The sequence below is a fragment of the Prunus dulcis genome, chromosome 3 (genome assembly GCF_902201215.1).
Source record: "Prunus dulcis chromosome 3, ALMONDv2, whole genome shotgun sequence".
In the NCBI taxonomy this organism is placed as follows: domain Eukaryota; kingdom Viridiplantae; phylum Streptophyta; class Magnoliopsida; order Rosales; family Rosaceae; genus Prunus; species Prunus dulcis.
Genome location: NC_047652.1, coordinates 22,844,581 through 22,871,703, shown reverse-complemented (window position 1 = coordinate 22,871,703; position 27,123 = coordinate 22,844,581). Strand labels below are relative to the sequence as shown.

Below are 27,123 nucleotides of genomic sequence, written 5' to 3'. Positions count from 1 at the left end.
GGAGCAAAACAAAGCTGCAACGGGCAATCAAATTTTGACATATGCTCTTGTTGCCTTGAAAATCATAACATGCATCATTGCTTTGCTACTATATATTTTAATCTCCACTGCTTGTTTGACACTTTAACCACAGATGCTGTCATTAACATAGTTACTTTACTATCCAAATCTAATTGGGAACTTTCAATATAGTCGAAGGTTGTGGACCCCACCCGCGGCGGGGTTGGAAACATTTATCAAACATAATATATTCTTTTGATGGATTGCCTTTATCTGTATTCATAGTGGAATATCTGTGTGTGTAACTGGTAAACTTGCACAATCACCAAAAAAGAAAAATAAACAAAATAAAATAAAAAAATGAATAGTAATTGCCATTAGTCAGAGCAATGGAAACAGAAATTACTATTTGCAAGGGTAACTACTATTCACGTGAATAATGACTATCCTAACTCCACCCTTGACATGGCTAAGGGCAAATGGGTGGAGTTGCTATAGGGAAGGGATATGGGCCATTCGGATCAATCACTGCCTTCACCTTCCCACACTCTCCAAGTAAGGCTGAGTTTCTCCAAGATAGACCCAGAAGAAGTCAACGTAAACATGAAGGCTGGTGGTTTATTGGACCTACCACTGCCACAACCTTCCCCCCCTCTTTTCACTGCCTTCATTGCCCTATCCGACTGCCCTGTTTTGTTCATTTCCAAAACATGAAAATAGATTAATTAATAAAATGAAGAATGAATTATATCCATATTGAAGTGTTTTGTTTTGATATATCAGCAGAGAAAGAAACAGCAATGAAGAAATTATGAAGAATGTTCAAATATTTACCAACTGTATCATAGACCACATCAAATTTCTCAGGCAGCTCTTCGAAGTTGTCCTTCGTATAATCAATAGCAAGATCAGCACCCAAGCTCCTCAACGAATCCAGTTTTTTAGTGCTTGCAGTAGCTGCCACTCTGGAAACACCAAAAACATGCTTTGCTAGACATCAAGTATTTGATAATCAGTCGTACTTAATTAGAGCAGGCAACAGTATTGAAGCCTAAATTAATGGAATATATGCCCTTCTTGACTAATTCCATATTATATTAGAAATAGAAGTATTGACTGTATACCTGAATAACATGGGTTCCTACACCCCCAGCAACTCCTAAAACAAGAATGGATTTACCAGCTAAAATTTGAGCTCGTTCGAGCCCTTCATAGGCGGTCTCAATAGCCACAGGAAGGCTAGCAGCCTCAGCAAAACTCAGATTTGTGGGTTTCACAGCCAACAATGTTTCTTCCACAGCCGTGTACTCTGCTAACGACCCAGTTTTCTTTAGGTTTATTAGGCCTTGCTCATTGACAGTCCTATATACTTCATCCCCCCCTTAAATTTCCTTGCTTGGCTTCCAAGCTTCACCACTACACCAGCAACATCATACCCTGGAACTGTCGGCAAAATAAATATTCAAAAAAAGACAAAGAAAGTTACAAATACAGCCATTAAAGAAATGGAAAAGAGAAACTGAGAGGCAGCAAGCTCACAGGTAGAGCACTGTCAGTGTCCTTGAAATACCCAAGAAGCTTCATGTGATCAATGGGGTTAAGTGCTGCAGCAGCCACCTTGATGAGCACCTGGTCTTCCTCTACTAGAGGAAGAGGCATGTTTGGATCAAGTTTCAACATATCTGCCGGTTTTCCGTACTCCACGTAAACCCAAGCCCTGTTTACAGAGGGAAGGTTTGCTTCCACAAGCCATATTGTGTACAAGAAAGAAACTATATGTTCTTTCTATTTGTGATGGAAAGAGGGGCGGAAAACTGGGTATTTATTTATAAGTTTGAAGTTTGAAATTTGTATTTATGCCTGTAGATGCATATTATTTTATGGTACATTCATAGTTTGATATTACCTCAACTAAGTCAAAAATGTTATTACTTTAATGGCGGATATGACGAAAGCTGTTACAATTTGCAGTTTAATATGTTCTTGTTCAATGCTGATTTCCTGAGTTAGGTTTTTCCAGTTTGGTCCATTTTTGTTTACAGAGTTAACCAAAACATCTGCTGTCCCCAAAGTCGGTGGCTAATTTAACAGTGTTAATCTTCTGTGAAGTGGGTGGTCATGTTCAAAAAATTAGGAAGGGAAATAGCCAGGGGCCAATACGATGAATATATGAAGTGGTTTCTACCCCACTATATCACAAAATTTACAAGGTTATATCTGACTGTTCAACTTTGTTACCTGCAAGCAATGAGCAACCAGGAAGAAAACAGAGTGCAAAGTACCCAAACTCCCAACCAACTCCATATAAGTATATAAAACATGCATCATCTTACGGGATGGGATGCACAACCATTATTACAAGATTTCAAGTTCAAACAACCAGCAGAAGATTACAAATATATATATAAAACACAAACTGACTGATTTCCTGCCTGCACAATCTCTATCATCTTAAGGGATGGGATGCACAACGACCTTGCCTGTAGCTCTGGAGGTTTCAAGGTAGGCAAATGCTTCAATAGTCTTAGAAAAGGGATACGGGCTTGTGGGATCAAGCACCGGCTTCACTTTCCCACTCTCCAAGTATGGCTTCAGCTTCTCCAATATAGTCCCAGTTGAAGTCAGCACAAATGTGAGCGCTGGTGGCGTTACTGAACCAAAGATTGTTACAACCTTCCCGTTTTCTTTCACTGCCTTCACTGCCCTGTCAGACTGCCCTGTTTTTGGAAATAAAAACATCATATATTTTCATTTTTTGACTCATTCCTGGTAAATAAACCAATAGGCTATAACATTGATATATTATTTCCTTTCCAGACTTCAATTGGTGGGTACATTCCTTGTATGGATGAAAACATCATGTATAGAATGTTAAGAAACAACAATGAAGAATCTTACCAACTGCATCATATACCACATCAAATTTCTCAGGCAGGTCTTCAAAGTTATCCTTGGTGTAATCAATAGCCAAATCAGCACCCAAGCTTCTCAGCAAATCCAGTTTTTTAGTGCTTGCAGTAGCTGCTACTTTTGAAGCACCAAAAACATGTTTCGCTAGCTGCCTCACATTAAAAAAAAAAAAAAAAACATTAATCTGTTAGATATAATCAATTGTATAGATATTCAGCTCTACTTAATCAGAGCCCAAATTAGTGCAAATGTTTGCACTTCTTGACTAATTCCATATGCAGTTTAAGGACATTCTGGAACTAGATATAAATTTACTTTACCTGAATAACATGTGTTCCCACTCCCCCAGCGCCTCCTAAAACAAGAATAGATTTACCAGCAGAAAACTCAGTCCGTTCAAGCCCTTCATAGGCGGTCTCCAGAGCAAGGGGAAGGCTAGCAGCTTCAACAAAACTCAGATTTTGGGGTTTGAGAGCCAACACTCTTTCTTCTGAAGCAGTGTACTCTGCCAAAGACCCAAACTTTTTTGGGTTCACCAAAGCATTCTCATTGAGATCCCCATATACTTCATCCCCCACCTTAAACTTCGTCACTTGGCTTCCCACCTTCACCACCACACCAGCAACATCATACCCAGGAACCGTCTGCAAAACAAATTGATTTAATAAAAAAGAATTCTAGCTACGTTCTTTTTCACTTGCCTGCCCAGCTGGATTACTAGTAACACTAAGCATGCTAATTGAAAAGACACTGGAACATGCAATGGAAACATATCAAGGTAACAGAAGTTCCTTCCAGATCAACTAGATGAAATTGAATTTGATTCTTCAAAGCAGCTTCCTTTTTCTCAAGTATTTTGATTTACACAAAATTGACCAAAAACATAATCACTTGTATCAAAAAGAAAAAAAGAGAGGCAATTATACAGCAAAATGGATCCAACAACTCCAGGCCATCTTTTCAAACAAACAAACAAAATGGATCAAACAAACAAAACAAAAAAACAAAGAAAAAGAAAAACTATAGAATCCTAAGGATTAACATTATTTTCAAACCCTCAATTCCAAATACAAGCAAATGCATTAAAAGAGAATGAAAGAGAAAGATGCTCTCACAGGTGGAGGAGAGTCGATCTCCTTGAAATACCCAAGCATCCTCTTGAAATCAATTGGGTTAAGAGATGCAGCAACCACTTTGATGAGCACCTGGTCTTCCTTTATTTCAGGCACAGCAACATTGGGATCAAATTTCAAAACATCTGCAGACTGTCCATATTCTGAGTACACCCAAGCCTTGTTTACAGAGGGTATGGAATCACTTAAAGCTGCAGCCATTGATGATTGTTGCACAGAAAAACCAAACTTTCAGGGAAATTGAGGGGTTTTCTTCTTGTAAGCAAATGAGTGAGATGAGTAGACACACTCAGACTCGGATGAGAGGGAGGAGACCTTGACAGAGTGCCGTTTAGAAAGAAAAAGAAAGAAACTCGAAATAATGAATCTAGATACTTTATCACTCGAGGTTCATGGGCCACAAGAGACGCGGTAGCAACGCAACCGGGAAAAGTATACCCCAAAAAAAAAAGATGGCTCTTTTTTTTATTATATTAGTATTATCATTATAATTAGTATATCTAGATTAGTATTTATAGAAAAATTCTCTAATACGTATTTTATGTTAAGAATTGGTTACATATTTCTATTTTTGGCCGTTGTATTGCATTTATTAAATATGTTGGTAGTCTCTTAGATGCAATCCAACAACCAAAATTAGAACTATGTAACAAATCCTTAACTTAAATACTCATTGGAGAATATCCCAGTATTTAGTGAGCTAGGATTGTAACATGGCAGAAACAGGCAGGTCAACCTCTTTTAAATATACAACATAAATCCTGGCTATACAATATAGTCACTCTCATGTCGATCCAAGTGAATGGAGAATTCCCCAATGAGTATTTTATGTTAAGAATGGATTACATATTTCTAATCTCAATCCAATATATGTTGCATATTAAATCTACTAACACAGCTAATGAATGCAATCCAACAGCTAAGATAAGAAATATGTAACAAATCCTTAACTAAGGAATTATCCTTTTTACATAGGTAAATCTTTGTAAACTAGGCCAGAGAATAGCAAGTTACAAATCCTGTCATAGAACAGAACAATGCACTTGGAAAAAAGTTTAATTTCTTTTTTTTTTCTTACTTTCCACAAGTCACATATACATAAGCAAATCTCTCAACTTCATATTATAATATATAAGCATCTCACATACCCATTATTACAACACTAAGTTTACACAACCAGCAGATTAGAAATACGTAACCCACAAACTGACTGATTGCCTGCCTGCCTGCACAATCTCTTCCATCTTTCTTATGGGATGGGATGCACAACCACCTTCCCTGTAGCCCTGGAGGTTTCAAGGTAAGCAAATGCTTCAACAGTCTTGGAAAAGGGATATGGGCCTGTGGGATCAAGCACCGGCTTCACCTTCCCACTCTCCAAGTATGGCTTCAGCTTCTCCAATATAGTCCCAGTTGAAGTCAGGATAAATATGAAGGCCCCTGCTGCTACTGGACCTGGTACTATTGTCACTACCTTCCCTCCTTCTTTCACTGCCTTCACCGCCCTGTCAGACTACTGCCTTCACCGCCCTGTCAGACTCCCCTGTTTTTTTTTTTCCAAAAACATCATACAATAATATCAGTCTTTGATTCATTCCTGGTAAATAAATAAACTAATAGATTCCCCTGTTGGTAGGTGCATGCCATATATGGATTACATAATGTATAGAATTGTTGAGAAACCAGAATGAAGAATCTTACCAACTGTATCATATACCACATCAAATTTCTCAGGCAGTTCTTCATACTTCTCCTTGGTGTAGTCGACAACCAAATCAGCACCCAAGCTTCTCAACAGCTCCAGTTTTCTAGTGCTTGCAGTTGCTGCTACTTTTGAAGAACCAAAAACATGCTTTGCTAGCTGCCCAAATTAGTGGAAATGTTTGCACTTCTTAACTAATTCCATGTGCAGATTGAGTTATATAAAGCATGAGGACATTCTGGAATTAGAAATCAAACTACTTTACCTGAATAACATGTGTTCCCACTCCCCCAGCGCCTCCTAAAACAAGAATGGATTTACCAGCAGAAAATTCAGTTCGTTCAAGCCCTTCATAGGCAGTCTCAATAGCCAGGGGAAGGCTAGCAGCTTCAACAAAACTCAGATTTTGGGGTTTGAGAGCCAAAACTCTTTCTGCTGCAGCAGTGTACTCTGCCAAAGACCCAAACCTCGTTGGGTTCTCCAAAGCTTTCTCATTGAGATCCCCATATACTTCATCCCCCACCTTAAACTTTGTTACTTGGCTTCCCACCTACACCACCAGACCAGCAACATCATACCCGGGAACCGTCTGCAAAACAAATTGATTCCAGCTGATTACTAGGAATATAATAATGCTAATGGGAACTTGCAATAGAAACATAACAAGGTGACAAAACTTCCTTCATGATCAACTAGATGAAATTTACTTTGATTCTTCAAAGCATTTACCCTTTTTTTTTTTTTTTTCTAAAGTATTTAGATTTGCACAAAATTTGTTACTTGTATCAAAAAAGAAGAAAGGCCAATTATACAGCAAAATGGATCCAACAACAGCAGGCCATATTTTCAGACTGGACTGCCAAACAATTAAAAAGGAAAAAAGAAAAACTATAAATTCCTAAAAATAAACATTATTTTCAAAACCCCAATTCAAAATACAAGCAAATGCATTAAAAAGAAAATGAAAGAGAAAGAGGCTCTCACAGGTAGAGGAGAGTCGGTGGCTTTAAAATACCCAAACATCCTCTTGTAATCAACTGGGTTAAGAGCTGCAGCAACCACCTTGATGAGCACCTGGTCTTCCTTTAGTTCAGGAACAGGAACATTGGGATCAAGTTTCAAAACATCTGCAGCCTTTCCATATTCTGAGTACACCCAAGCCTTGTTTACAGAGGGCACGGAATCACTTGAAGCTGCAGCCATTGATGACTAAAATGCACAGAAAAACCGAACTTTGAGGTTTCTTCTTGGAAGCAAATGAGTGAGATGTGTAGACACACTCACAAAGCTCTTGCACTTTAATAGGAAGAGATCAATATCAACCATGTCATCATGGGAGGGAGGACCTATGAGCCCTTGACAGCGTGTCGTTTTGTTGATGAAGGAGAAGGAAGTGGAAGCTGGATATTTACCTACGTTATTTTTTTTTTAAAAGTGAAAGTTTTTTTGGCTAAAACTTAAATTTACTAAAAAATAAAGGGGAAAAAACACTTGAAATTATGCATCGGGATGCATTATTGCTTGAGGACAACGCTTCTTGTTTTTCTTATGGTTCACTCACACGGACAGTAAGAAAAATAAGAAGGAAAGAAAAGAAAAACCAGTATTTTTTAAGTTTGCCTTTCGGAGTATGGTTAGCAGAAAAATGGGTGCAAAAAAACAGACCCATCTAAAATTTGCAATTGTACTTTTTTTTTTTTGGGTCAACATTGCAATTGTACTTGGTTGATGTGTTAATATCCAGCCCAATTGTCAGCATATATCAACTCTCTCATTGTCCATACATACACATGTCCATATGTACCAAGGCCATTGGCAACTCCATTTTTCTTTTTGGATCCAACATTGCCAGGACAGATTGGGTTAAATGTGATTCTCTCTCTTTCCCATTTTGAAGGTAGGTATCTCTTAGGAGTTACTGTTATAAGTTAACAACTAAGCAACTCTTAATAATCTTAAATTGTCCAAAAACACATTGTGCCAAATCATCCATGAACCATGACGCAGATGCAACATAAAAGTAACTCTCTCTACATAATTTGCAACATTTCTTAAAAATTAAGTGACTTTTTAACTGTCCATCTAATCTAACTCAGTAACTCTGTAAGTATATGAAGAACTAGATGGATTTCAGGGTACAAAGTGTGTAACCAGAGATGAGGGAGCTGGAGGCAAAGGCAAGAAAGGCAAGGAAGGACAATGCCACGGCCGCACGAGCCATATCTGGGAACTTGTCTTTGCCCCAATTCGACTCCCAGTCGTCAGTCCGAATTGCAGCGGATGAAGATGCCGATATCAAAAGGTATGTCAAAATCTGCCATGCCAAATTCCACATTAAGTTATATATAATATAGCATACAACAGGTAATCAGAATGCAGAATTCCACCTCTGTTCTAGGAAAACCTGTCTGCCAAGTTTCACAAGTGACAAATCCATCCGAAATGTTTTTTTTTTTTTTTTGGGTTTTCCAAATATGGTGTAATTAAGCTGTTAATTCCAATATGTTTGCTATAAGATGAGGTAAATTTTCTACCAATGGATACAGTTTTAAACAGAGAAAGCAAAAGTTGAATCATTACTGTGGAAAAAGGCCAGAAAAAAAGGTACCCAAAAGGTAGTGAAAGAAAAAGTCAAGAACCAACTGGTCCAAATTTATGTGATGATGCGATTCCGTGTGGGACAATGGCCAATATGTGAATGATAAACATCATTAATCATCAACAACAAACCAACAACAAAAAGTATAAAAAAAGGTATAGTAAACCAATAAGTAAAATGACCATCCAAGTGCTGAAGGACCACCTTCATAGGCTGTGGTCCCCATAATTATCAGAAAAATGCCGAGAGAGAGAGAGAGAGAGAGAGAGAGAGAGAGAGAGAGAGAGAGAGAGAGCAAACACTTCCTGTAGCATCAAATAATCAAAGACGAGGGGCCAGGGAGGGCGTGTGCATGGGGCTACGTTAGGTAGGATAATTAATTAATGTAAGAGCCTCTTGTTTATACATACACAAAGAGTCAAAGACTTGTGAGACTTGCCTGATCCATCAAGAAATCAAAGTAATGGCGGAGATGAAGCTGCATTACATGTTTTCCGCTGGTGAAGAAATAGGTTAAATCATAGGTTTGCAGCCCTGAATACACAAATCCTATCACATTCACTGCCAAGCAGTACCTACAAATTCACAATTCCAATTAATAATCTCCTTATAATCCCCCAAACCCACATACCATTTTTGCCCAAAAAGAAAAAAGAAACTAAATAATTCAACAAAATGACTCTAAAATTGTAAAGTTCAAAGCTTTGTTTATGTTGCAACAAGTCATCAGACAGAAACTGACACAGCATAAAAACCAGAGTAAAAAGTAAGTAAGCAACACTTTTGTCGTGAAACAGAGGGAGGGGCTGACAATTGACAGACCTGAACTCCTTGTACCGATAGTAGGAATCTAAAGCCCAACCCTGGTTCTTGTCAGCCGCCATAACCGAGAAAGAGATCAAGCAGAACACAAACCCAGAAATCCTAAACCCAAGCAAAGCCTTCCTCACCATGTTCTCCCTCCTCGACCTGTTCAATATCGATAAGTTGGCTCTCAAAGTTCGCATCTTTACACCACCACGATTAGTACCAGTAGCAGTAGCACCACCACTTTCTTCTTGAACCTCTGCGAGCCCAGAAAACCCAACTTGTGGTTTGGGATCCACGACCTTGGGCTCGACCTTGAAAGACCGGGCCGGCACGGCCGGTGGCGATGCCGGCTTGGTGTCTGAAGGTGTGAGTCTGAACTCATGAGTGTGGTAGGCTTGATGGGTTGAGTGTGTTGTTGGAGAATCGGATGGTGGAGATGGGGACTGGAACAGAGGAGGTGAATAAAACTTGATACTGGGTGGTGTTTCTGAGATGCTATTTCTTTCCTTTTCTTCTTCTTCTTCTTTGTCTTGGGGTGCTGGTTGGTTTTCTGTTTTCATATTCTGAGTCTGAGATTGAGATGGAGAGGAAGTTGATGAACGGGTTTCTTCTGCATCCCTAACTTGACAGTTTTCCATTTCTTCGAGACTTCAATTTGAGAACCCTGTAAATAAAAAGGAGATTTGACTTTGAGAGCCTCCTAAAGACTGGCCATGGGAAATAATAGCATATCGGTGTGACAGTGTGCATAAGTTAAACTAAAAGTTACTTGCTACTTCCACATTCCCAAAACTTGTTCATGTTGCTTTCAGAGTTGGTGTCAATTGGACCACCACCACAGACGCAGCCAAGCGCTAAAACTGGTAGCCAAAGGTTCTGGGCGGTGTGTGGTGGGGGCAATAAAACAAAAACAAGTAAATTCCATTTGAGCAGTAAATTTATTTTCTTTTTCTTTTCCTTTTTTTTTTGGGCATAAATGAGTACAGATCATTCATACAAGTAACAAAACAACACTGAATAATCTTACAACAGCATCATGCACTAACTATTACATATTGCCTCTGGCTGGTCCTCAACTTCTCCTATAGCCAAATCAGTCATTTTATTGACTGCTAGCCTCCGCAGTCTTGAAATACCAAATGTAAAATTTATGTATCAAAGACGGCGCATCATTATTAAATGTTATCAGAAGACCACCGAGGAGAATGTTTTGCTCAGTCTCTTGTAAAGAATTCCCGGGCTTCATGGTACTGTTCTAAGACAACATTGAAGAGGGGATGTATTGGTTCCAACAAATTGGAATAGGAACCCATTAATGCTCTAGGCAACACTGGAGAGTCTTCTTCATCCGACCACATATGTTGGCATACAGAGAGACCACTCAGACAATAGCATGTGTGGTAGAAATCCCTAGATAGCCCAGGTTTGTCTTTCATCCCACCCTTCTCCTCCTACATCGACCAGATCAAAATTAAAACATTAACCCCTGGGGAGCAAGAAATCTGTAAATTGAGAAGCAATATTAAGCTCATGCGCAAACTAATGTGGATGCAATATTAAGCTTATGAGTAATCCATTCGAAAATCAATCCAATCAAGCATCCAGTTACCACAGAATGGAGTTATATTCGAAAAGCACACCTGTGAGCATAAAAGTATGTATTGCTGCAATGCCAGGCTGTGAAAAAGTGGCTCCATTTCTATAGGCCTCTTGACAAAATTATAACCGATATCATTGAAATTCACTGCACAGGGAGCATTCATCCATTCATACAAGAACAAAAAGATTATAAGATAACTGCACAACACATAAAACTATAACACAAAATAGAAAACACGGGTATAAAAAAGCAAATGAATTCGGGTAAATAATAGATAGCCAAAAACGTTAAACTTGTCTAAGTCAACCTACCTTCCTGCCTAGAATGGCAAGCATCATCAACATGAGATGAAGTGCCTTCAAAACTTTCCCCCACTTCAGATATACTAGGTGTCGTAGAAGTGTGTGTGCCATTCGTAGTACAGTGTCCTCCAGCGTCTGGGAGCACGAGTTGTTCATCAATAATTGAACGCACTCTTTGTAATAATGGAAAAACACCTCCCTGGTCAATTAATATAAATAATTCAACTATGACTCAAAAGGATCCCCAAGAAGATAAAGAAAAAGGCAGAGAATTACCTGCCAAAAGGAGTAGCAACCATCAACCAATTTATTAGTCCTCCCCTGAAATCCAAACTCCTTCCCTTGTCGAAATACCAACCAATCCTAATACAATAGCCAACTACTCAAACAGAAGAATAAAAGGCTTCTAAAAGAATACTGATCCAATTTGAATATTTATGATAATCTGCATATCACTACACAAAATAGATGCGAAGTGTCTTACAATTAGTCTGGGCAAGTCCAAACGATTGATCTGATTGATTAGAATCATTGTAGCCACCCCACAAAAGGTGTACCTGAAGAAAAAAATTGTCTGATCTATGAAAGGCCTTACCAAATGCCCATGACATGCACACATGTATGTTGAGAGGTGAGTGGATGGGAAATGGAAAAGGAAGCCAGAATATATTACCCTAAAATTTCAGATAATCTGACAAAGTAATATACAATCTTCAGAATAGGTACATGGCAAAGGGCATAAAAATAGGCAGACAGACAATTTAAAATGTGAGTGGATGGAATAGGAAACCTAAAAGTTCACAGAGATTTTTGATGGTACATCTGAAATTGCATTACTACTCAGTAATATAAAAAACTAATACTCAAACTCATGATTCCACTTCATCCACATAACCAGGAAAAGAGGCTATTGATGTTGACATTTATCATACATTTATGAGTCTGAAAATTACCCGCCATGAGCTTCAGAACCAGGTTCCCCAGAAATGCCACCTTCATAAGTCTGACAACTGCAAAGGGAAAAATTTTAATTTATCCAATATATAATGCCATTCATATCAAGAAGGCAAGCTTCAGTCAATGACTCAATCAAATTGAAGCCAACAGGAAGAACGTTACTAAAGAACATCAAAGACAATATATATATATATATATATATATATATATATAATGCAAAAATAACTAGGTACGTTAAAGAGTGAACTGAGCTAAATTTCCAATTAAATTAAAGACTAGGTAAGAAACCTTAAGATGAAACTTCCAACATTATGAACCAGTTCATCATCCAAAATGTTCAAAATACTTGCTACCTGCAAGAATGAGTAAAAACGTCATCATGAAAAATAAAAAACCATATTGTAAACGAAGAACAGAACTATAATGCATTAAAAAGGATGTGCACACTAAGAATCTGCACCAATGTCTTTGTGTGTGTATTAGAGAGACGGAGGGAGAGAGAGACTAACAGAAATCGCAGTGTAGCAAGCCCGGACATCAATTTCTCCACCATCATGCATCCTAAGGAAAAGTAATTTGTGCTGGTAAAAGCAATATCAAAGGTACTGAAATTTTCATTGCACAAATATATGCCCTCGTGCAAATAAATAAGCACCAAAAAATTATTTGCAAATTTTGCATATTACAGACAGATAAAGGCAACACAAACTCAAATACTGATCAAAACAAAAAGTGTAAGGCTGCAAATTTTGCATATTACAGATAGATAAAGGCAACACAAACTCAAATACTGAACAAAACAAAAACTGTAAGGCTGCAAAAACTGTAAGGCTGCATGGAGAGAGAGAGAGAGAGAGAGAGAGAGAGAGAGAGTTGGGATGTTGAAAGGAATCAAATACAGTTCCAAGTGAAGTGTACATCTAGGAAATTTTAGTCATAATCTAATCTCAAAATAGAAAACCACACAGATTAATGTCATATCTAACCTGAAGCCACCGCTTGGATGTTTCATTTGCTGCAGAAACTTGTATAGTTCACATCTGAAAAGAAATAATGATGTCAAATCACTTCCAAAAAGCTTGGAAATGCACTGTTGTAAAATAAGTTTTTTATTTTTATTTGAAGGAGCCTAAACTGACCACCTATTAATTGATGAGAGAGCTTGATCACCACCGACAGTTATGAGTGCATTGACTGCAGCATAAGTTGTTGCCAGATGTGGCAGCTGAGAAAACATTGAACTCGTAAACTATTGTAAGCAAAAGACTGCATCATATAGTAGAACGGACACGTAATTCTGTATAATTCTAGCTCTCGAAATGGAAGCAACCAAGAAATTTAAGGTTGGAAGTAGCAGGTCTCGCCAAGCTATTACAAATAACACCAACAGAGTTCAACAAAGATATAGTGAGAGCATTTACTTGCCTGTCCAGGGCCGCCGCCATATCCACCACTTGGGTCCTGGAAGCAAAAGAAAGCTCCATGAGAACTTAAACTTACCATTCCATGCCAACACAAAAAGATGGCAAACTAAAGCACCGGCCTTTCAATTATGTTCCATTTAAGCAATGTGAGATTGTCAACACAACTCCCAATCGGTTATATTCACATACCTGGCAACGGCTAAGGAAGTCAATGGTGTTATGTTCCAGTTCATCATCAACAGACTCCCCTAGTAAAGCCAATGAATGCAGAATCCAATAGCACAGCCAAGGCCGACTGAAAACAAATGCACATGTCATAAAAATGAAAACGAGCCTAAAATTCAGCTCAGAATCACCAGAAGAGAAAGAGAGAGAGAGAGAGAGAGAGAGAGAGAGAGAGAGAGTATACCTGGCATCCAAAGTGCAGAATGAGGGAGGGAGTTGTCTGAGGCCTCTCGTTAAGTACTCTATGTGATTATCACGCTGAAGTTCGATCCTTTAAAATCAACACCCAAACAAAACACCATTTAAATTTCTAGAACCAACCCAAAAAAAAATTGTTTCTAAACCCTAGGATTGATTGAGAGTGAAAAGTTTGGAGCTTTATTACATTACGGATTGGGCGTTGGGGGGAAGGTTGCCAAAGAGATCGTAGATCCGAAAGACCTGACTCTCCACCTTCCATTGATCGTGCTGAGTCACTGTTGCAACCGGAAGCTCCATCTCCAGCGCCCTCCCTGAACTTCCACAGAAATTCAGCGTCTTGCAGTTTGAGTTCACTTCACACTACTTCCACACACACACGCAAACCCAAGTTTAATTTGGGCTTAGTTTGTTAAAGTTGTGAAGTTTGGCGCTTGAAAACTGAGCCCAAGTATAGTGGGCTGTCACAAGAAGCCACAAAGTTCAGATTTTTGGTACATCCCACAACACAGTTGAGAACACCTAATGGTGTTTCTGTCGGCGCCGCCTCAATGCCACCTCAACCTCCACAAGACGAAGGCAACTAGAGTACTTCCCATGTGGTCCAATAGAGGATGCATCTGCCACGTAAGAGAAGATTGTGATCATGATTGTGATTGTGATTGTGATTAGCTTGTTGATTACTATCAATTTCGAATTCCCCTGTTAACAATTCAAGTTCAAGTACGAGTTGGAAATTTGAGATGAGTGAATTATTAGTCACTTCACCTCCCCCAGTTGCATATCCGTGTCCGTGTCGGGTAAGTGAGCGAGTGCCTTTGGGTTTTTGGTTGGGCATTTGTTGACCAAATCCATATGTACCTCCAAACAGCTTTCATCAAAAGTCACTGAAAAAACACTAAAGGCTATCGACAAATTGAAATTAAATTAAAGCTGTCTTGCATAGCCGAGTTAGGTAAGTTAGTTCGGATAACGAGTTCCAACTTTTTAAGTTTGAATCTCCTCCCACAAATTAGATTAATTTAGATTACTTCAACTAAGAAATTTGTAGATAGAGTTAACTCATTTTAAGAACTATATAGGTGAGTTTATAAAAAATTAGCGAGCGAAAAAAGAAGTGTGGAAAGTTGCATTATTTAGTCTCTCTAAGTAAAAATGCAACAAGACTTGCTCTTTTTCTGAGACACAAATACTGCCCAGCACGGCAGAAAGGACCATCTTTTGGGTTCGGACATTTGCCAAAAGGAAAAACAGAGTGTTTTCCGACAAGCACACTGTACACGTGCTTAGCATGCATAGGAAAACATAAGGTGCACGATGCGAAAGGACAAAAGTCTAGAAGGGAAGAACAAATAAAAATAAGGAACGTTTAGTCGTCCCCACCAGATAACAAAGAAAAGTTTGAATGAGACACTGAGATTAGTTTGCTTTGCTTATTATAAATAAATTGGAAGAGGGCTTTGAGTTGCAGACAGCACAGAAGCTTCTCTACTTGTCTTCAGACTTTATATCACTTTAATTTCTGATTTCTTCTAAGGCTTTGGTGACCAATTTTAGCAGGAAATCCATAAGGAACATGGCGATGAAGGGTGTCATTGCATCTGCCGTTCGAACTCTTGCTTCATCAGGGAGCTCAGCATCATCAACCACCTTCACCAGGCACCTCCATGTAAGCAATTTTTATAATTTAAAATAATTATTCCAGCAATTAATTGTAATAATTGAGCTTAATTCTGTAAGTGTTGATCAGGATATGTTGCGTAATTATAAGCCCCATCTTACAAGCTGCTTCCTTTTCCCTCCAATTTTTTTATTGAGAAAAAAATCGGTTGATCACCTTTAAAAAAACTATTCTTGGCCCGGTGTTTTTTTGTTTAATTGAAAACATATTTATTATATTCTGGGTCCTATTGATTTGCTTTCACTATGATCAGGCATCTGCTGGAAGCAAAAAGATTGTTGGGGTGTTTTACAAGGCCAATGAATATGCAGAACTGAACCCCAATTTTCTGGGTTGTGAGGAGAGAGCGCTGGGCATAAAGGACTGGCTGGAATCACAAGGCCACAAGTATATTGTCACTGATGACAAGGACGGACCAGATTGTGGTTAGTGCATATAAATCCAGTACCTTTTTTTTTTTTGGTATACTAAAAAAATTATGATAAGCTTGTCCTGTTAGCATGTTTGTGGCCTTGAAATTTGCCTAAGCTTGTTCTTCAAGTTGTTCATACTTCAAACTAATGACAATTTTCGTCTTTTGCTGCAATATATGCAGAACTTGACAAACACATTCCAGATCTCCATGTTCTCATATCAACCCCCTTCCATCCTGCCTATGTCACTGCCGAAAGGATCAAAAAGGCCAAGAATTTGCAATTGCTTCTCACGGCCGGAATTGGTTCTGATCATATTGATCTGAAGGCTGCTGCTGCTGCTGGATTAACAGTTGCAGAGGTCACAGGAAGCAATGTGGTTTCGGTTGCAGAAGATGAGCTCATGAGAATCCTCATTCTTGTGCGGAACTTCGTGCCTGGGTACACTCAGATTGTTAATGGGGAGTGGAAAGTTGCAGGTATTGCCCACAGAGCTTATGATCTGGAAGGAAAGACAGTGGGGACTGTTGGTGCTGGACGTATTGGCAAGCTTTTGCTCCAAAGGTTGAAACCTTTCAACTGTCATCTCCTCTATCATGACCGGTTCAAGATTGACCCAGAATTGGAGCAACAGATAGGGGCTAAGTTTGAGGAGGATCTGGATGCAATGCTTCCAAAATGTGATGTTATTGTTATCAACACACCCCTTACTGAGAAAACAAGGTAATAAGTCAAGGCTAATCTTCTGGCTCTTCTTTTTCTTTGTTTTATTCTTATTTCGTTATTTCTTGATAGAGACCAGACTAATCTTCTGACTTTATTACTATATAATTGTGTTTAGTAGCTATCTATGGCTAACAAGCTGATAAGATCAATACTTGTGTGGACTTATTCCAAGACTAATCTTCTGACTTTATTTTTAAAATTTAAGATTTTCTGATTAAAGAGACCAATCTTCAGATATTAATATCAAATTGTGTTTAGCACCTCATCTGCTGCTAACAAACTGATAGGATGAATACAACCATGTACAATCTTCTCTTTTTCCCCTGCTTCCTTGAGGGATGCATGTACAGTGAATGCGTTCTAATTTATTAGAATTTTGATATTTGTGATTCAGAGGGATGTTTGAAAAGATAGAATTGCACACTGTAATACTATTCAAGGCATTGAGATGTGAATTAAACTTATTGGATACTGATCTTTTGACTCAGAGGACTGTTTGACAAAGAAAGAATTGCAAAGTGTAAGAAGGGAGTCCTGATCGTTAACAATGCTCGAGGGGCAATCATGGACACACAGGCAGTTGTTGACGCTTCCTCCAGTGGACATATTGCAGGTAACACATAATCAGGTCCAAATTATTGAATTTTTAAGAATGGAGAAAACTGTTTGCAGTTCATAATTCTAATGATCCTCTACCATTTTTCTGATAGATTATATTTAAAAGAATATGTGTTGTTTATAGAAATTTCCTTATCTGAACCACTTAAGAAGACAGCATGAAAGAACATATTCTTCTAATTCTCATGATTCCAATTTGACTTCAAATTCTCATTCCTTTGTTTGTGAATGAAAAAAAAGGTCTGTCATGAGATGCATAAGAAGAATGTATAGATTATCTAAAAGGTTACTTAACGGAAGAAAAAAGATCCATGTCAATGCACTCTTTCGACTTTGGCTAATTATTGTGATTTGCCAGGTTACAGTGGCGATGTTTGGAATCCACAACCAGCTCCGAAAGACCATCCATGGCGTTACATGCCAAACCATGCTATGACCCCTCATATATCTGGTACCACAATTGATGCACAGGTACATTTAGCTTTTAATCATGTTCTCCTCTACTCTTGTGGTTTCACTTCATTTGTTCCCCTTCCTTCCCACAACTCAAACTGATGATGGAATTTGTGCAGTTACGTTATGCTGCCGGTGTTAAGGACATGCTTGACAGGTACTTCAAGGGAGAAGACTTTCCTGCACAAAACTACATTGTCAAGGACGGTAAAATAGCAAGCCAGTATCAGTAATAAATTCGGTGCTTGTGATAAAGTCGGCTAGTTCGTGTTCTCTTGCAAGTTGCAGACACTAACTATGTGAGCTCCTCCTAAATAATGTAGCCGAAACTGAGAGCTTTTTATAGGGTCCGTGCACCCAATGTTTTTCTTTTTTCCTTTTTTTGTTGTAGTTTCCTCCTCCTTGTGAGTGTATGCTGCCTGGATGGACAGTTTCCCTTTCAATAATAAGAACTTGTTAGCTATTGGTACTTATCTTTTTACACTTTTATCCATTCCTATTTCATCTCAAAATTAATTAATGAAAATAAATTAAAGTGTAATTTTGTTTATTCATAACACAAAAAGAAAATAAGAAAAATGGAAAAGTCAATCTGGACGTGACCACTAGTTTTGAAGATGTGTACGGATAAGATTTGTTCATAAAATGTGGAAGATCAAACGGCCATTCGTCCAGTAAGCTTTCGTTTCAAAAGGCGATTTCGACGGTCACCAAATACCACCACCACATACCATCTCACTAGTGTAAAAACAACACAAGGAAAAAAAGAGCCAAAACCAAAACTAAATTCACCTCTCTCTCTCTCTCTCTCTCTCTAAACGGTAAATCTCAAGACTCAATCCTTTCTGCATTTGCTTCTTAATTTTCATTCAATCCTCTTTTGTTTACCTGGAAACGGCTGAAAGTATAAGGAAGGTAAAGAACATTTCTTATTCAGGATTCTGACTAGTTGTTTCAAGGATCAGATATTGTCTTTCAGAAGAAAATAAAAAGTTATTAGCTTTCCTTTTTTAGCTTCTCACTTCTATTAGTTTCTGCTGTGTTCATCGTCATTCATCACGGTCTACATTCTAAATGACAGTGTGACAAATGTTATAATTTGAAAATAAAAAGAAACAAAGATAGTTGTTACATTGCATCTGTATTAAAATTGCGACTGCTTGAATTCGTTGCGATTATCGGGTTCATTTTGTTTTCTTAAGTTTTATGGAAGTTTCTCGTGGCAAATGTGGCTAACTTGAAGTACTAGATTCATGACGTTTTATCTTGTTAGAGTGTCTTTTGAGGTTTGTTTGATACTGTTTTGTCCATCAATGTACGATTGCATTTGGGAAAGCAGTTGGCATTTGTATCAAAATGGTACATCTCATTTTGTATTTTGCATTTTGAGTGCGATCTGGGAAGACAGTTGATGTGTTTCTCTGTGTTGGGTAGCTTAGAGCTTGTTATAAATGGAGGAAACAAAACCAGCAAAGAGGAAACCCGTTTTCAAAAAGGTTGATCAGCTGAAACCAGACACCAAGGGACACACCCTGGTTGTAAAGGTTGTTAGTTCGAAGATGGTATTGCAGAAGGCCCGACCTGACGGGATCCAAGTTCGTCAGATGAGGATTGCTGAATGCTTGGTTGGTGATGAAACCGGAACCATCATTTTTACTGCCAGAAATGACCAAGGTAGTGCTTTTATTAGCCATTGATCTTTATCTTGTCTTGATTTTCCACGGTTTGCTTTTTTCTGTTACATTATTATCATGCATCATGCATACATAATTTTCTACACAAGTCTTCTTTCCAAGTTACTTGCTTGTTAATTAATTCTTTTCCTCTCTCCTTTTTCCTGCATTTTAATGCTCTACCTCACAACTCATGTTTACTTGCTTAAACTCAAACAAACAACTGTTGTTTGTTTTACTCTTTTTGTACCAAGAATTGCGGTAGCTATTTCAAGGGGAGTCCTTGAGGAACAGTACTGCTGAATAAATTGTTGATACTTGGTTGCAAAGATATAAGATGAGTTTTTATCTTACACTGTCTTGAACTTTCTTATGGACAGTTGATTTGATGACGACTGGCGCTACAGTGATTCTGCGTAATGCAAAAATAGACATGTTCAAGGGTTCTATGAGACTTGCTGTGGACAAGTGGGGTCGAGTTGAAGTAACCGAACCAGCTAGCTTCGCTGTTAAGGAAGAGAACAACTTGTCGATGGTAGAATATGAACTGATTGATGTTAATGAACTGGCTAATGCTGGTGCTCGTGAAGTGATTAGTGTTGTCGAAAAGTGACCTTCCCTAGTGCATACACATCCCTGCAATTCTTGGATCATATTTCAATCAGTAAAGATATGGATTTTTGGTTAATGTGGTGGCACATTGATATGTAGTTTTTCTTGATCCGTGCAATCGATGCCTAAGAAGATTTTTTGTTTAGCAGACATCTTGAAGCTGTTTCTATCGGAGTCTAGTCGTACAAGGGGAGGCCGCTGGTTTTACCATCTTAACTCTGGCCTGCTGCACAGCTGGTAACTCCAGTCAAATAGTGTAAAAGGAACTTGCTTGGTTTTTTAAATTTGTGTTACCCCATGAACTGTTACTGTTATGAGATATCATATGGTTATATGCAAGTGGAGTTTCTGCCCTATGTTTTTTTTGTTGTTGGAGTAATTTCTCTTCTATCCCCACTTGTCCACCTTATTTTTCGAAGTATGGTGTTGTTTGGATGGTTAATCCTCAATTAATAAGTTGGAAGCTATATGTCATTTCTTTTCTCGGCTTGGAATCAAAGCAGAGGGCCTAAGAGAAAGGCTCTCTAGTTCAGTTGATTCGCAAAATTCATGCACTACGGTTCAAAATTCGAAACAAAATCGGTAAATCCTCGAGCAAGGGAGAATTGATAAAAAAGAGAACTCTTTGTTGTATCTCATTAGCATAATCTGTTACCACCAAAGTACCAATCAAGCTTGCTAGATACATGCATAGCACAAGTTCTCGGTACAGTTTTCCAGTTTGTGCAGTTCTCCTGTGAATTTCTCAGTCATGAATTTTCTTACAAGTGAGGACAAGAACTTCAAGTATCTCTATTTTGTTGAAGGAATTGGAGGTCCTTCATTTGCATTGTAACAGCTTCTTTTGATAGGGGTTTCGGCTCTCGAACACTGCCTTCATCACAGCCTTCAGCTACTTTCTGTGCCTTGTCCTTGACAATCCGTTGTATCTCAGACTGCTCAATGGATGGATAAACAGCCTTAAGCATGACATTTAGAAGTCTCTCGTCTTCTTCTTCTATAGGGTCCTTCCCAAAGCAGCAGAGGTAGATCCCTTCAAGAGCCTTCTCGATTCGAATCTCCAATGGGATAATTGGGGTAGCAGCTTTTAGTTTTGCCCTTCTCTGCATTTTCATACATCAGTTTCACTCAGAACCCTGAATAAAAACTTCAGGCCAAGCCACACACGTTTAGCAGCATCAAGCATACATCTTCAATTTTACACTTGAACAAGAAGATACTCGAGAGGGTAAACAACCAACCAACCTCTTTTGCCTCGTTGATCAAGGAAATGAAATTCTGCTCTTCAAATTCGATATCATTCGAAACCCGCAGCCTCGCCGCCCCTTCTAAAATCTCCTCAGATTTCAGAAGACCAGCACCAATGGCTGCTACCCAGCAGCATAGTAGAACATACAGAGGATCCCCTGCCTACCCAAAAAAAAAAAAATCCAACTCAAATCTCATATTTTAATAGAATTTTATACACACACAAAGACACAAAATTAAAGATAAGCATTTGATTAGAGTGAACAAAAATCAATACCCGGCCACGTCGATCTTGAAATTCATAAAAAGCTCGGGAATCAGAAGTTGTACACTTCTTCCCCACCCGCCTTCGAAACTCTGCAAAATCAATAATGTCTCCACCAAGGCCACCTTCATCGCTCAGAATTCTTGCTATTAACCCAACAACAGGGAGAGAGCCAATGACCTTGCTGGCGAAGCTGGAGATGGAGTTTGGATTATCCATGTAAGCTTTAACAGAGAAGAACCCATTTGAGTTTGGCATTTTGGACCTGTTGGGTCTCGTGGTGTCGCCATAAATTTGACCAAGGTATAGCAGAGAAGTTGAAGCGGGTTTGCAGGTAGAGTTGCAGAGATGGCTTGTGGCGGTGAAGCTTTGGGGGTTGAAGTTGGCTTTGAGAGAAGGCGAAGTGGATGACACACCGACCATGGCTGTGTGTCTGCAGCAATGGAAGTTAATCTCGTTGGTCACTGATTGGCCTCTCATTTATATATGTTATCTTATCCGCAACTTGAATGTAGCCCAATCAAATATATGGGCCAGGCCCACGGAAAAGCACATCCTTTTTCATGTCAAAGCCCATAGATTTATAGACCCTAAAAGCACCGTTTTGAGTTCCGCTTGCAACGAAACGAGTCCTAGAGTCAAATTTTAAAATTAAATATTAAGGACAAAACATTCTACTTCCCACAAAAGGTTCATCCTTTTAATACATGGAAGTGGTTAAAGAAAATTTATCTTTGCATTCGAAGCTTTAAGTTCTATTCTCCATTTTTCCAATAACTATTGTATCAACAAAGAAAAGAGGCCCATGCTTTTTCATGTCGAATGTGGCCGCCACTCTGAAAAAGGGGCTGGAACCAAGCAAAGGCCCATCATTTTTTCATCCGGAGATTTATAGATCCAGAACGCAGCGTTTCGCTTGCAACGAAACGAGCCCTGCCCTAGAGTCAAAATTAAAAAATTAAAAAAATTAAATGTTAAAAACATTCCTCTTCCCACGTTGATAAAGAAACTCTGAATTTGGCGGCACCACTTCACCCCCACCTCCGAAACTCCTTTTTGTATCCTTCCGTTACCTTCTCTTTTTTGTCTTTCTATATCCCACCCTAATTTCTCGGAGTTCAACTTTAAACTGTAATTATCTCAACTTAATCTTAATAAATATGTATGTACGTTTCATTATGCGCCCCTCTATATCTGGAACTGACCTTATTTCTCTGTTTCCGTGCCGCTTTCTTTGTGTCTGTGTGAAGTGCGAAACCATCAGTTCCACTAAGCATGGGTGCTTACAACAACGACGGCGTTTTGTCGCCGATATACAGTCTCGGTTCCTCCCACGACGTCAGAATCTCCAAGCACGTCCACGATAATGTCCATGGCAACATTTACCTTGATCCGGTACTCTTCTCCATTTTCGCTTTTGATGCCCCCATTGTGTTGAGGCGTGCGAGTTTGGAATATATATTTTGCTTTTGTGATTCAAAATTATATATATATATATATATATATATTTAGATAATGGGTTTTTGAATCTGTAAATAGGAAATGAGTAATTTTGAAGATTATGGCATTGTTATTAAAGTTTTGAAATTAATGAAATTGAATGGAAAATTATTAAATGTCTTTTTGTTGTTGTTGCAGCTCTCTGTGAAGTTCATCGATACCGAGGAGTTTCAGAGGTAAATTGAGTTTGTACATTAAATGTGTATCAGTAACTGTTGCTGTTTGCTATGTAATTAATGATTTGATTTTGAGTTTCTACAGGCTTCGTGAACTCAAACAACTGGGTAAGTTTATGCCCTTTGTAACATTATACCCAATATCCATGTGTTGTGAACAAGGCTTCAGTTATTTTTAAAAAAATTAGGATATGATTTATTGTATTTGTACTCCTATCAAAAACAGAGTGTTGGCTTTGTTGTGTAATTGAAGTTTGTATGTCATCATGTTGAGCTTGCTGTTTGCTTACTTGCCAAGCTTTTAACATGTTTCAGGCGTCACGCACATGGTTTATCCAGGGGGAGTACATTCCAGATTCGAGCATTCGCTTGGTGTCTATTGGCTTGCTGGTGAAGCTGTTCAGAAGCTAAAAAATTATCAGGTATAACGCTGTTGTCTGTCATTTAGTACTGGTCATTACATATAATGCAATTTTCTTTTGAAATGTTCTTATATATACTTGCCTCCTTACAGGGCTCGGACCTTGATATTGACCGCTTTGATCTCCAGACCGTAAAAATTGCAGGTGATTATAGTTGTTTGTAACATACTTCCCCTTTGTTGAGTCGTCTGAGTACTTTTATTCATTGAAATTGTAGGACTTTTGCATGATGTTGGCCATGGGCCTTTCAGTCACTTGTTTGAACGCGAGTTTCTTCCCCAAGTACGGAATGGTTTCCATTGGTATGTTTTTCATCTTTTGTTAACTATCCTTTTATATGGGGGAATGCCTTCTGTGTCAGTTTTTGTTTCCTATCACAAAAAATATTAGGAGAGAGAGAACCTTTAGTTGGAGCCTATGCGTTAGAAGTTTTCTTCTCCTTGGTTTTGTGCAAATTCTATGTATGTTTTATCTCATATATGAACTTTCTAGGTCTCATGAGGATATGTCAGTGAAGATGGTTGACCACATTGTTAATCAGCATCATATTGATATTGACCGTGAGATGATTAAAAGAGTTGAGGTTAGTAGTTTATTCCTTGAGAGGAACTATTAATGATACTTTACTTATGACCGGAGATGATACTGTTTCCATGGTTGATTTTTGTTTTTTGCAGGAGATGATACTGGCCAGCTCTGAATTTGCAATGCCAAGAGTAAGATGCTTAAAAACAAGCATTAGTATCGCATCTGTTCATTTTAGAACTTTTTCTTTTTCTTGTCATTATATTTGACGTTACCTTTTCCTTTCTTTTAAATTATAAGTAGAGCTCAAGGGAGAAGCGTTTTCTGTATGAAATTGTTGCAAATGGCCGTAATGGAATTGATGTGGACAAGTATGTGACACTTCAAGATTTTCTGCTGTGTTATTACTCATTTGTACTTCATTTTAATGCTTGTTATGTAACTTTCATACTGGAATCTAATGTTATGAGATGTTAATCATTAACAGGTTTGATTATATTGTCCGTGACTGCCGCGCTTGTGGGCTGGGATGTAACTTTGAGTTTCAAAGGTTTTTATCTGATGTAAAAGTTGACTTCATTAGTTATTGGTGCCTCTCATAGTTTCCTTTTTTAAAAGGATACATGAATGATCTCTTCTAGCATCATATGTTTTACCCCTCTATCAGATTAATGGAGACAATGCGGGTTATGGATGATGAGATCTGCTATCGTGCCAAAGATTGTCAGTATCTTGACAAATTCATTTATCAGATTAGTATTTGATTTTTGCTTTCTGCTGCTAATGGTTTTCTATTGTCTAGATCTCACTGTCCACAAGTTATTTGCTACTCGAGCTGATTTGTATCGAACAGTTTATACACATCCAAAAGTAAAGGTATAGAACAGATTTTTTATAGAGCATCCCAGTTTTTTTTCATTTTCATAACGTTTTTCTCTATTTCCCAGTTTTACTGACTTGTTAGACTTTGAAAATGATTTTATCTGAAGTGAATAACTTTTGTAGGCCATAGAGCTTATGGTGGTTGATGCCCTGGTGAAAGCAAACGATTATCTAGACATTGCCTCTCACATTGAGGATCCCTCTCAATACTGGAAGGTTTTGAGAATCAATTTTCCAAATTTGGTTTCACTTTCAGTTGACTCCCTGATTCTTAGAATGCTATGCTTGAAATTATTTAAATGTAGTTAGATGACACCATTATTAGAACTATTGAGACAGCTCCAAATGAAGAACTAAAGGAAGCTAGGGACTTAATCCTGCGGATTAGGAGGAGAAATCTTTATCAGGTAAGTTTTTGATGCTCACTCCCTTTCTGGACTCAATGAAAAATCATAGAAGGTAACTTATGGATCTCTTTTGTGGTTTGATAATGTTTGATGGCAGTTCTGCAATGAGTATGCTGTACCCAAGGATAAAATGGAAAATTTCAAAAATGTCACCGCTCAAGATATTGTTTGTTCTCAGGTTACGATCCAGCCAGTCCTTTCCATTTCGGTGTTTTGTTGCTTCACTGCTAAACATTGTCTCACTACTAATGCCATATTACTTATTTCACAGAAAAGTGGAGTGACATTGAAAGAGGAGGATGTTGCTGTTTGCAACGTCAGGATTGATTTGACTCGTGGGAGACATAGTCCTCTTGAAAGGTAATTGGGGATGTCTTTTAGCAAGCTTTTGTTCTACATTTTGGTGCAACCATTATTAAGCATCAAATGACAATTTTTTTTTCTCACTCTCTCTCTCTTGTTTATGCATGTATCTTTTCCAGTATCAACTTTTTCCAGGTTCGTCACTTAACCTATGTACTACTTTTTTAAAGTATCTAACCTTTTATATGGATACATCTATACTGAGTCAGGATGATCCAAAATTCTAATTGTTTTATGAAGCAATATATATATATTTAGGGTTATATTTTTTTTTTTTTGGGGTCAAAGAATTGTTTTATATATGGTTAGTCTTGTTTGTGTCAATTAGACAAGTTTGATGTGTCTATTCAGGATTATGACAGTGAGGAGAAATTCACTATACGTGAGGACCACATTAGTCACTTGCTGCCTACATCATATCAAGATATGTTAGTGAGGGTGTACTCCAAAAAGCCTGAGCTGGTCTGTCAAATAAAATTTTACCAGAGTGTGATCACTGTTTTTATCTTCACCTTTCTTGTCTCGGACTAAACATATTCATATTCTTCAACGCAAATGTACAGGTTGGAGCAATTTCTGAGGCTTTTGAAAACTTTCAGTTAAAAACATATGGGGTCAAGGCACAAGTACACGCAACACCAGAGAAAAAGAAACGTCGTATCTTATCATGAAAGAAGGCCCCGTTATCTATTAAGTTGGAATTATGAGAGTAACTTTTGTCAATCAAGTTGGATATATTTTTTGTATAGGTATATGGCCATTCTCAACTGGGATTACCACAAGGCACGATTTAGTATACTCCCTCAAATTATATTCGAAAAATATAACTAGTGGAACGGCTTTTGAACTCTGTAATGCTTCTATAAGGTGTTAGGTGTAGTTCATGCTCTTTTGTTCAAATGTGTTCATGTCGGCATGAAATGTACCTTGTAAACTTTTTATCTTATGGTTCTGACATTTTATATCACAGATACAGATATATTTATCCGTAGAGATAAATAAATCTGGACTTTTGGGAAGGACCCTTTGACAGGCAGGCTGCTAGAATCACGGGCACTTTCTCTGATCTATGAACCCCTCTCGCCCGTGAACCCCTTGACTCTCAATACCAGTAATGGCCTCTGCTTTTGATGCCTAACCCAATTTAAGTCAAAAAGAGAAGGCTTCACGGGCATGTTGATGTTTTGTTCAACAGCAACTTATCCAGCTCTCTTTTTACTAAATCATGGGGAAGGTAACTCTGAATTACCGTTTTCCTTTTTACTGAGCAAAGTAAAAAGTATTTTCAGCTGGTAAAAC

General features: G+C 38.2%; 7 protein-coding genes and 2 pseudogenes across 9 annotated transcripts; 3 read left to right on the top strand and 6 right to left on the bottom strand.

Annotated features, from left to right (window-relative positions):
- Positions 1 to 469: 469 nt before the first annotated feature.
- LOC117622014 lies at positions 470 to 2,304 on the bottom strand (annotated as a pseudogene).
- LOC117623602 (2-methylene-furan-3-one reductase) lies at positions 2,273 to 4,490 on the bottom strand. The gene is made up of 4 exons (XM_034354650.1): positions 4,026 to 4,490; positions 3,231 to 3,554; positions 2,899 to 3,058; positions 2,273 to 2,717 (listed from the first exon to the last, which is right to left on the bottom strand). Exons 1-4 carry the CDS (start codon positions 4,242 to 4,244, stop codon positions 2,452 to 2,454), a joined length of 969 nt encoding a protein of 322 aa, XP_034210541.1. The 5' UTR covers positions 4,245 to 4,490; the 3' UTR covers positions 2,273 to 2,451.
- A 596-nt stretch (positions 4,491 to 5,086) lies between these two features.
- Positions 5,087 to 7,278, bottom strand: LOC117623603 (annotated as a pseudogene).
- Positions 7,279 to 7,673: 395 nt separating this feature from the next.
- On the bottom strand, positions 7,674 to 10,040 carry LOC117621470 (CASP-like protein 4A1). The gene is made up of 4 exons (XM_034351967.1): positions 9,924 to 10,040; positions 9,167 to 9,818; positions 8,784 to 8,919; positions 7,674 to 8,059 (listed from the first exon to the last, which is right to left on the bottom strand). The coding sequence occupies exons 2-4, from the start codon at positions 9,790 to 9,792 to the stop codon at positions 7,865 to 7,867; spliced, it is 957 nt and encodes a 318-aa protein (XP_034207858.1). The 5' UTR covers positions 9,793 to 9,818; positions 9,924 to 10,040; the 3' UTR covers positions 7,674 to 7,864.
- Positions 10,041 to 10,078: 38 nt separating this feature from the next.
- LOC117621468 (protein farnesyltransferase subunit beta-like) lies at positions 10,079 to 14,390 on the bottom strand. Its single transcript, XM_034351965.1, has 14 exons — positions 14,048 to 14,390; positions 13,847 to 13,933; positions 13,627 to 13,732; positions 13,439 to 13,474; positions 13,156 to 13,238; positions 13,000 to 13,053; positions 12,523 to 12,574; positions 12,302 to 12,366; positions 12,010 to 12,066; positions 11,541 to 11,613; positions 11,333 to 11,419; positions 11,066 to 11,255; positions 10,795 to 10,898; positions 10,079 to 10,605 (listed from the first exon to the last, which is right to left on the bottom strand). The coding sequence occupies exons 1-14, from the start codon at positions 14,158 to 14,160 to the stop codon at positions 10,369 to 10,371; spliced, it is 1,344 nt and encodes a 447-aa protein (XP_034207856.1). The 5' UTR covers positions 14,161 to 14,390; the 3' UTR covers positions 10,079 to 10,368.
- Positions 14,391 to 14,594: 204 nt separating this feature from the next.
- LOC117621469 (formate dehydrogenase, mitochondrial) lies at positions 14,595 to 18,224 on the top strand. The gene is made up of 6 exons (XM_034351966.1): positions 14,595 to 15,529; positions 15,795 to 15,966; positions 16,137 to 16,677; positions 17,169 to 17,293; positions 17,657 to 17,769; positions 17,871 to 18,224. Exons 1-6 carry the CDS (start codon positions 15,437 to 15,439, stop codon positions 17,982 to 17,984), a joined length of 1,158 nt encoding a protein of 385 aa, XP_034207857.1. The 5' UTR covers positions 14,595 to 15,436; the 3' UTR covers positions 17,985 to 18,224.
- Positions 18,225 to 18,579: 355 nt separating this feature from the next.
- Positions 18,580 to 20,383, top strand: LOC117621467 (uncharacterized protein At4g28440-like). 2 transcript variants are annotated; one of them, XM_034351964.1, is made up of 3 exons: positions 18,580 to 18,666; positions 19,191 to 19,425; positions 19,805 to 20,383. In XM_034351964.1, exons 2-3 carry the CDS (start codon positions 19,203 to 19,205, stop codon positions 20,035 to 20,037), a joined length of 456 nt encoding a protein of 151 aa, XP_034207855.1. In that variant the 5' UTR covers positions 18,580 to 18,666; positions 19,191 to 19,202; the 3' UTR covers positions 20,038 to 20,383. The 2 variants fall into 2 exon arrangements, with proteins under 2 accessions (XP_034207855.1, XP_034207854.1); XM_034351963.1 differs by having other exon boundaries at positions 18,588 to 18,666; positions 19,186 to 19,425.
- Positions 20,384 to 20,641: 258 nt separating this feature from the next.
- LOC117622251 (photosystem I assembly factor PSA3, chloroplastic) lies at positions 20,642 to 21,982 on the bottom strand. The gene is made up of 3 exons (XM_034352854.1): positions 21,562 to 21,982; positions 21,282 to 21,446; positions 20,642 to 21,139 (listed from the first exon to the last, which is right to left on the bottom strand). Exons 1-3 carry the CDS (start codon positions 21,970 to 21,972, stop codon positions 20,819 to 20,821), a joined length of 897 nt encoding a protein of 298 aa, XP_034208745.1. The 5' UTR covers positions 21,973 to 21,982; the 3' UTR covers positions 20,642 to 20,818.
- A 559-nt stretch (positions 21,983 to 22,541) lies between these two features.
- LOC117621494 (deoxynucleoside triphosphate triphosphohydrolase SAMHD1 homolog) lies at positions 22,542 to 26,843 on the top strand. Of its 2 annotated transcripts, XM_034352011.1 has the most exons (20): positions 22,542 to 22,680; positions 22,800 to 22,944; positions 23,188 to 23,225; positions 23,311 to 23,333; positions 23,541 to 23,647; positions 23,740 to 23,791; positions 23,865 to 23,949; positions 24,140 to 24,230; positions 24,325 to 24,363; positions 24,476 to 24,543; positions 24,660 to 24,722; positions 24,840 to 24,895; positions 24,975 to 25,048; positions 25,178 to 25,270; positions 25,360 to 25,461; positions 25,559 to 25,639; positions 25,733 to 25,821; positions 25,944 to 25,959; positions 26,176 to 26,286; positions 26,388 to 26,843. In XM_034352011.1, exons 2-20 carry the CDS (start codon positions 22,825 to 22,827, stop codon positions 26,493 to 26,495), a joined length of 1,416 nt encoding a protein of 471 aa, XP_034207902.1. In that variant the 5' UTR covers positions 22,542 to 22,680; positions 22,800 to 22,824; the 3' UTR covers positions 26,496 to 26,843. The 2 variants fall into 2 exon arrangements, with proteins under 2 accessions (XP_034207902.1, XP_034207903.1); XM_034352012.1 differs by lacking the exons at positions 22,542 to 22,680; positions 23,311 to 23,333 and having other exon boundaries at positions 22,876 to 22,944.
- Positions 26,844 to 27,123: the final 280 nt, after the last annotated feature.